At 37.7% G+C, this 9,412-nt stretch overlaps 1 protein-coding gene across 1 annotated transcript; it reads left to right on the top strand.

Moving 5' to 3' along the window:
* The first annotated feature begins 338 nt into the window (after positions 1-338).
* zgc:162780 (uncharacterized protein LOC555377 homolog) lies at positions 339-8,310 on the top strand. The gene is made up of 6 exons (XM_034134179.1): positions 339-883; positions 959-1,119; positions 2,647-2,863; positions 5,437-5,540; positions 5,642-5,779; positions 6,590-8,310. The coding sequence occupies exons 1-6, from the start codon at positions 773-775 to the stop codon at positions 6,684-6,686; spliced, it is 828 nt and encodes a 275-aa protein (XP_033990070.1). The 5' UTR covers positions 339-772; the 3' UTR covers positions 6,687-8,310.
* The last annotated feature ends 1,102 nt before the right edge of the window (positions 8,311-9,412 follow it).

Here is a 9,412-nt window from a genome sequence, read left to right on the forward strand (position 1 = left end):
CCATTTGAAACTAATGCAACCAATGAACACTTACTAACCGTTAAGTATGATCAATTAAAATCACAATGGTAAGGTGGCTTACTTTTTATATGATTGGCCAATAAAACCATTGTTACCATTTTTTTATTTACAATTAAATGTATTGCCTTACACCAGGAAATGGACTAAACCAAATTCTGCTGCCCGCTGCCTATGTTTTACAGTTCTACAGCACGGAGAATGAATAACAAGCACCCCTAGTTAAAGAGTACCATTGTGTTGAATAGCCAACAGATTCAGAAAGAGGAGAGTTCCACGCAGGATGTCGTTATAACAACATTCTTGTACACATTCCATTGGTGCCTCACCCCCATCCTCTCCATAGGGTTCCCATTGGTTCTGACAGAAAATCACATAAGCTGACCCAATTACTCAAACAGACCTTTGAGCTTGACAGCTTGACGTTGATTTCCATTCAACGTAATTATCATGGATTACTCTCGAAACACAGCATTGTCAAAAAAAGTTAGAAACCAGAGCATGTAAAAGAGTTTGGTGCTGTCCCTTTAAAGGCCTTCATTAACAAACAAACAAATCAAGAGGCCTTTCAGTTGTGGGCCGTCCATTTTCCCCTGGAACTCCCCTGTTTAATTATTCTGCTTTCTACTGGGTGAGTGTGTGTGTGTGACTGCCAGTTAGCTCCTTTTATACAATAAACAATCGAACATAGAATAGATTGCTCTAGTTTTTTTTTTTTATCTTATTCAGCTATTGACAGAGGCACCAACTTGCTATGACTTACCGTCTGTTTGAGGGCAAAAGCCATGCTTCTTCCTATTGGAAGTTCAGGATCTCTCCATCAGATAATCTCATACAACAGGTGCTTGACTTCCTGGAAAAGCATGTAAGTACAAGTGGGGGGAAAAATGGTGGTGATCATGGCTGTATAATTATTTTAACGTGCTAAATATCTTGTCAGAAAGGACATCCCTTTGAGCTGGCGGTGGATGTGGGTTGCGGATCAGGACAGGGCACCGTGCTGCTGGCCAAACACTTTGCCTCCATGGTGGCGACAGACGTTAGTCCTGCCCAGGTGGAAATGGCTCTACAGCATTCCAAAGAGCCAAACATCACCTACAAGTATGAACAAACCCACAGTCACAAATAAGCTTTTTTTTTAACTAGAGTCGGAGCTTGCAAAGGAAATAAATTAAAGACATGCATGTATTCTGTAGGCAACTTTCAAATCGTATTCAATACTTTTTTTTCTTGGGATATATTTGTTTTTCCTTGGCTAAAGAGTGTGAAATCAAACAACTGTTTTAAATAAACACTACAACTAACAATACATGTTAATTTAGTTCAAACAAATCTGATAAGCAAAGTACCTTATTGAATCTTCGTCAAAAGAAAGAACAATGGCACCCTTGTCTGGTGAAAGTTGGTCATGCAGTAAGAAATACAATGTCCTATCAGCACCGGACTGTAAAGTACGAATGCTTGTGTCATTTATGATTTCATATTACACAGGGTTGGTTATAGAAGTAAGAAATCTTCAAAACCTTAAAAAATAAAACGGTGCTGTTCTCATGCTGTTGCACATCATATATATGTTAACTAAATAAAATACCATATTCAATCTCAAATTATTCAGCAATTACCAAAGCAATTTTGTTGCTGGGAATTGTACTGCTACTAGACATGCTTTTCTATAAGCAGTGAGTCCTTTGTGCAAGTTCAAAGATGCTGCAATACATGTAAACTTTCACCTTATGAGGATGTATACAAACAAATCACAGTGCAGTTAACAAACCAGGCACTCAGTGCACGTAAGTCATTGAAAAAGTATTGTATAAAATATAATATTGAAAAACACTTCAAGAAACTTCATTTCAAAATGTTATTTTTTTCAGTTGAGCAGGAGCTTACTGGCTAAAACTCTGTAGCAGTTGCTGATCTTGCTATCTTAAAGCAAAGAAAGTAAAGACAGTGCAAAGGATTTGGCAGCATCTATTGTTACAAATCACAATCAACTAAATACCCCTCTGCTCACATGTCCCTTTAAAATACTTTGGTGAAGCAAGCAGCAAACTGTGGCAACACCGTGTATCTTTCAGGTCAGTCACCTCACTCAGAGGCCATTCTTACCATAGAACTACTTTAGCAGCAATGACATTCAGGAGGTGGTTATCCTTACTGAGTAATTTGATATTAAACTTGACAGTAAAAGTGTCACAAAAAAAAGCCAATATGAGACTCAAACGTGTTTTTATAAAGAAATCTCCTAAATGTCTAAATACAAATAAAACATTTAATGAGGATAACATTCATGATAGCCTATTTGTTACCCATTAATCTTTGTGTAATCACGTGAGCTAGCTAATGTTAAATCTCTGGGAACTCTTAAGCTATTCTGACATGTTTTTTTTTTATAGCATAGTATTGAATGCACCAAGAAAAAGTATGTTTATACAGTACATGGCGCTTTAGGCCACCAAACACATTATTGTAGTCCCAGTTTAATACCCAACTCCATTTTCTACATATGTAGTAGGTAGTGTCTATTTCTTTAAGTCCAGGGTTCTTTGGCATGAAAGATGTTGAAATCCCCGGCGCTGTATTCTGTCAGCAGGGGTTCAAAGTTTAATCCGGCTGTTTGTTCTTCAGACAGTGTGTTGCTGAGGAGCTGCCATTGGCTGACAGCTCAGTGGACTTGGTGACAGCCATGTCTGCCTTCCACTGGTTCGACCGGCCACGCTTCCTGCAGGAGGCCCACAGAGTGCTGAAGCCCCGGGGCTGCATGGCTCTGCTCAACTACACCATGGACATGGAGCTCAGCTACCCTGATTGCTGCTCTCAGACACTCAACCAAATCTGCCAAGAGGTGCATTACCTACTGTAATATAAGTGAATCTCCCTCAGCTACATTTAAGGCTGTTTAGCAATGAGGAACAGGTTTAACTTATTACATTAACAATGGTTGTGTTGAAGTGTCCCAGTAAGCATGACAGATTACATGCACATAATATTATAGTTTGATCCCCTTTTAGATTGCCGATTTAGCAATTTAAAACCTGAATATCTCGAATCCTGCACAATCTACATTACAGCTTTGATGTCACTCACCAAGGAAAGCACACATCATACTGTACAGCAGAACATCAAAACCAAGCTAACCTCAAAAACCATAAGGAACCTTCAGTATTTACCTTTCACATGATCTGAGTTTTATCGTAGCAATTTCAAGCCAAACCTATATCTAATGTTAACCTTTTCTAAGGAGGGGACAGTCTTATCTTACTTTTAGACTAAGCTGATACCCTCAGATTTACAGGGACTGGAAGAAGTTATTTTTGCAAAATACAAGCCGTTTTAGTTTGGTTTTCACAATAAAATAAGATTGCAAGATACAATAATTTAAATGGATAACAAAAATCTGCATTCACCCTAACCCTGCAAACAAACAAAAAAGACCCCTTTTTTTAACCCCCCTCTCAGCTTACAGGTTAACAGCCCCCAGCTTTTCTTCAGATGTACTCAGTGAATATTGAGTGAATACATACTGTAATCACACAACACTAAACAAATTAATCATCGTTACTGACAATATATTACCCTTGGCTCATCAACAACTGTTTGTGCCACAAGACCCCCTTGCTTCCTGTTCCTTCCTTTTAGTAAGCAAAATGTAGTTCCTCCAGACACAAGGAGAGGGCAGAGTTAGATAAACTATACTCAAATTCAGATTCCTAGTTGACAATTTCCAAGTAGTTCCTTAAATTAAATTAAATTGAATTAAAGCCAATTAAATAATAATTTGCTTAAACGTTCAAACTTAAAGAGGCAGGTTTCAGTGTGGTGCAGCACAGTCAATAATACTGGAACTGTTAACACTAAGATTGAGATTGTTTTTTTCCCCAGAAAATTACAAAAGCACGAAAAACACATGACACGTTCACTAGTCTTCTCATCATATGTGGAGTTTCTGTCCAGAACCAATCAAGGCACCTTTTATAAATGAACAATGGCACCATCTAGTGGATCTTAATTTAACTCACTTAGGTTGCAAAAACAATGATGAGTGGATGGCAGACACCATTAAAGTGTTAAAGGTCCCATGTCATGCTTTTCCGGTTATTACCCGTCCCCTTGTGTGTTATGTAGCTTTGACTGCATGTAAACGGTCTGCAGAGTCACAAACCCTCAAAGTACCATCCTAGAAAATCACAATTTCTTGAGTTTTGACAGTTTTAAGTCTTTTAAAAGTATGTGTTTTTTTTATAAATGTTTACATGGACTGGCCCCCCCCCCCCCCTTAGGGGAATTCATCCACAAAAAACACACTGGATGCTGCACTAGGTCAGAAACCAGAGGAGACTGTGAAGTCCACCGCAGACGGACAACTTTTGGACAAAATGTCCTCTCCATTAAAGGCAGCTCACTCTGAGCCTCCCAACTGAGATACGGGATTGTCCCTCTCTCAGTAGTTTTAAAGGACAACTTAAAGAATGGTTGAGCAACAAACAGACGTGTAATCACCGCTAAATGCACTTTAACACAGGGGTATCTCCTCTTGCACTTTATGTATCTCTTTTATCTTATCTTGCACTTTATATATCATAGCTGCTACATTGTACTGCCATGTGGTAAATGCTTGTATGCTGCTCTTGCTCTTCCTGCATATCATGTATTTATTTTTGCTATTTATATAAATGTCATGTTTTTATATGTTGTATGTGATGGGACTACGGATGGAAATGAGCTCAAAGCTAAAATCCGGCTCATTTACACTTTAAGCATTATTTTGTTTTAAAGTGTTCATCAATGTGCACTGTCCCGGTTCAAATAAACGATTAAATAAAGTACACCCTGTAGCGAGTAAAACTCTAATACAGAAAATACCTGTCTATGCTGCCCCAGAACGCCTCGTTGGAGATTTCTCTTTTTCCATTTTTTTCTTCCTGAGTATAGTGACTTAACGATACCCAGGTCCAAATGGACCAATCCGTGGAGCTCCTCACACACACACACTCACTCAGCCTTATCTTTTCTCAGCCGCGGTACTCTGCGGATCTCCACTCATATTTCGCCACACACTCACATCCTGGCTGTGAGCGGTGTCTCGCTGTCTCGCAGACCCCACGCAGCAACCAGGAAACGACACCAGTAATCCAGCTCACACTGTCGGCTCCTCGAGCCTCAAAGGGCGGAGCACCGAGCCCCGCAACGTTCCGCCAACACGGCACCCAGGCCCCACGCAGCATTCTATTCTAGTAGACCTCAACAATGGAATTATGATCAGTAGAAATGGCCATGACATGGGACCTTTAAAACAAGTAGAAGTATGCACACAAAGCTAGGTATTAAAGCTGTTTATAGCGTTAAATAGCTGAAGCAGACATGCTCTATTGATAGTGATGAAGAATCTCCTAACTTCCTGTCTCTTGGTTGTACCAGTTCTATGCAGCCTTGGTTCCTTACCGCAGTGCCCACCTTGGTTCCAATTCGATTGAATTGTACCGGGAGGCGTATAAATCCCTCCCTTACCCTGACAAGGAGTGGTAAGAGCTTCTTTTAGTTGTTTGCTGCAAGTTTGGGTTAGAATGGAAAATCATCTATGGTTGATATGGTACTGACTGTGTTGTTTCAAATTGTATTACAGGCATGAGTGTGTGTGCGTGAAAAGGCCCATGCCTCTTTCCAGCTTCATGGGGTTCGTGGAGTCCTTCTCCAGCTATCAGACTCTGGTGAGAGAAGACCTGCAGAAAGCCACCGCCCTGTCTCAGGACATCAGTCACAGGTACATGGCAAATTGTACTATACATACAGTAAAATGTACATATGTGTGCACATCACACATTTGACAATGCTCTGTGAAAAGTATTAGTAGCAGGCTTGGTGAGTTTATTTAGTCTGGAAAAGGTTAAGGGGGTCAAGTGTGAACATTTATTTGAGGTCTGACATTAACCTCTGACCTCAACTATATGTGACACTAATCATCTTTTGTATTTTAAAATTATAATAAGTTACTGAGTACACAGTTAATGACAATTTTGTAATTAAAATAGTGATTTTTTAATATTATTTCACAATCAAATATCGAAAATATTGCATATTATTACTAAACAGTGACAAAGCTCCAAACATTTGATGAATACAAAGTAATCAAAACTCCATATATCATCAATAAAAAACAATAATTACTTCAATCACAATTTACAAAATTGGCAACCTGAGAGGAGTAATTTACTCTTTTATAATTTGAGATGTAATCAAAAATGTCATCAAGTTAACGTTGACAATGTTACAATAACAACAACAACAGTAGGCCCTGTTTTAAATGATAGTTACTTTTGTTATCTGATTTTGTAGTCCAGATAACATTACGTCTGTTGCTATCCAACCCTGATCATATATAGTACAGACTTATGATATAACAATTTGTATTTACATTTGTTTTATAGCTGAAGCAAACCATGATGTACTATCAACACATGACAAATATACCATGATTTCTTTAAAACGGTCATATTGGAGAGGTAAGGTTTTGAATAAGATTTCCCAATAGGCCTACACTCTTTGACTTAACGATGACCCGCTGTCTCCTCAGGTTGATGTCCGTGATGAAGGTGTCCTCTGCAGAGACAGAGGTGGAGGTGTCTGTGAGATATTACTGTCTCCTGGCGTGCAAACCACAGGAAGCCTGACTGACTGCTGCCAGCACTCACAGATTCAAAAACGAGTAACTTTGCTGTCAACTCCCCCTTTGTGAAACAATCCCTCGGACATCTCTCTACAGGACTAAGTGAATTAGATGTTACTAGCTTGATCCGACTTCTTTGCCTACAAATGCCACTTCTTTAAAAGTAATTGTTTAACATTTTAGGATATATTCCTATTCATCTTATTGGTGATAGCTAAATGAGAGAAAATGAATCCTACTCTTGTTAATTCATTCTAAATTAGAAGCTGGAAGAAGCTGCTATTTAGTTTAACTTAGCTTAGCTTAACCTAGCTTATCACAAAGACTGGAAACGGGGAACAGCTAGCTTCGTGCTATTGTCGTTTTTACACTCCAGTTATTGTATTGTTAAAAAAACTGAGACAGAATGTGTCAAAATGTGATCTGAAAAGATTTTTCTTTCAAATTGAAGTAAGCGAGGTGGGAGAAGTACTGAGATATTTTACTTAAGTAAAAGTAGAAGTACCAGAGTGTAGGAATACTCTGTTACAAGTAAAAGTCCTGCATTCAATATGTTGTTACTCAAGTAAAAGTGCAGAAGTATTAGCATCTAAATGTACTTAAAAAGTACCAAAAGTAAAAGTAGTCATTGTGCAGATTGGCCCCTTTCCGAATAATATAGGCCTGTTTTGATTATAATTAATGATGCATTCAAGTGTTATCAAAGCTGATAAAGTTCCAACTGATTTCAATTACTTTGTATACTGCAGGGTAACTTGTGAATTTACGCCAGGTGTAACTAAAGTTCTTTATATTTCACATCATTAATTCAAATCTGCATACAGAAAAAGATATTAAATAAATGTAGTGGAGTAAAAGTACCCAATTCACCTCTGAGTTGTAGAAGTACAAAGTAGTATAAAATAGAAATACTCAAGTAAGGTACAAGTATCTCAAAATTGTACTTAAGTACAGTACTTGAGTAAATGTACTTAGTTACTTCCCACCTCTGGTGATACCAATAATCTTGGCAAATGGAACAATACGGGTTATGTCGGATTGAGAGGAAACAAAAGTGGGAGAGATTAAAACAATAAAACAATAGATTGGGAAAACAATGGTTGTAGTAAAAATAATCGACTATGTAATTAAAACTGATTAAAGTTTAACCAAGCTAAGCTGGTAAAAAGCTGCACATACTTACTCCTCAGTATATCTGCATCTGGCCATAATGTTCATTTGTTCACACCAGCTCTTTGTGTGTATATATGTGAAAGCAGTAGCTACACTTCAATATGGTTCTGCTATGTGTAGTCATTGATTTTCACTGTGAACAAGGAAAGGCTGTTGTTTAAAATACCACTAGAGGGAGACCTTCGATCAAAAGTGACGAGTTCAATAGTTTCATTACTTTTTTTAGCTATTAACTACTAAAACAACAAATAATGTTGAAACTTAGAAGGAAATTAATGTTGTTATTTTACTTTTGCTTTAACTGTAATTGACATGTGAAGTCGGTTTAAAATGGTGCGAGTCAATAATTTGTTTAAGGGCATTTTTTATTTCACTTTGGGTTATGTATGACCTGTGAATGTGGGCACGGTTTTAAATAAACTAAATTGATGGTAATTTTTTTACTAACATCACTACCAGTTCATTGTCAATCTGTCAATAGTTACACTTTTCATACTAGCTTTCTCAACACTGCATACAACAGATCAAATGATGCCCCACTGTATTCAGTTTATTTTCTATATAATACTGACACTGATATGTCCTGTTCAATATTTGACTGAAGAAAGGAAAGTCCAGTGTGTCAGAGCTGAGAAGAAGTCTGCTTTCTGCTGCAGGCAAAAGTCTGACCCAAAAAGACATTTTCATCTTGTCAGCCTTAAAGGTCTCGTCACAGCCTGGGCTTCTTTATGTTCAGTCTTAAATGTTCTTTCTTCAGGCTGTCCTTCAGATTTCTATAATTCTTGTCAATTATCTTCACACACCTCACTAAGGCTAGCAATCTGAGAGTTATCAATCCTTAAAAAAGCACATTTAATTACTGTGCTTTACCAAAAGTAATCTTAACGTGCATTTGAATAAACATTAGACATAAACCTGAGCAGAGTCATATCTCAATCAACATACATTTAAAACAGAGAAAACTGAAAAACTCCAGTATTTCAGTATCATCAGTATTTCTGCCTGGTTACAATATTATTGTATCTGATCATATGGGAAGAAAAAAACGTGTTTTGAAAGTTTGTTGTTCACGTTTTCTTTCTTCCAGTAGCTACTGTAGATCCGGTCATTTTTGTGACCCAATTTTTTTGCTTTTTCTTTTAATTCTCAGAGATTTTGTACTCACACTTTTGTCCATATAGTCTATATGGCTATTCTCTGTCTTTATGACATTGCAGATGCAGACTACCTGCATTGATTTACTTGCCTTATACGTTTTGTCTCGCAAAACTAAAAAATAACTTCTTCTGTATGATATCTTTTTTTACACTACATTATATGTCCTATATAATCCTCCGATTCTTCCTTAGTCTCACAGTTTTTGTCATTAGTAGTGTTTGTGATGCATGTCAGGCCTGTTGTTGTAGCATCCCCCTCTGTTTGAGTGGAAATGCTCTCAGCAACATTTCCCCACCACTGGAAGATCTGTCCGGACAGAATCCTGCACTCTTTTTTCTTTATCCTCATTCTCACAAACAAAAAAATATCCCAAATGCCCTCATCTGTGTTGGTCTGGTC

Source organism: Trematomus bernacchii, unplaced genomic scaffold (assembly GCF_902827165.1).
Source record: "Trematomus bernacchii unplaced genomic scaffold, fTreBer1.1, whole genome shotgun sequence".
NCBI classification, from domain to species: domain Eukaryota; kingdom Metazoa; phylum Chordata; class Actinopteri; order Perciformes; family Nototheniidae; genus Trematomus; species Trematomus bernacchii.

Excerpts from the sequence above, each read along its gene's own strand:
- zgc:162780 (XM_034134179.1), top strand. The coding sequence starts at position 773 with ATGACTTACCGTCTGTTTGAGGGCAAAAGCCATGCTTCTTCCTATTGG. Across the intron at positions 2,864-5,436 it reads TCAACCAAATCTGCCAAGAG|TTCTATGCAGCCTTGGTTCC; the intron begins GTGCATTACCTA and ends TGGTTGTACCAG. Across the intron at positions 5,541-5,641 it reads CCTTACCCTGACAAGGAGTG|GCATGAGTGTGTGTGCGTGA; the intron begins GTAAGAGCTTCT and ends ATTGTATTACAG.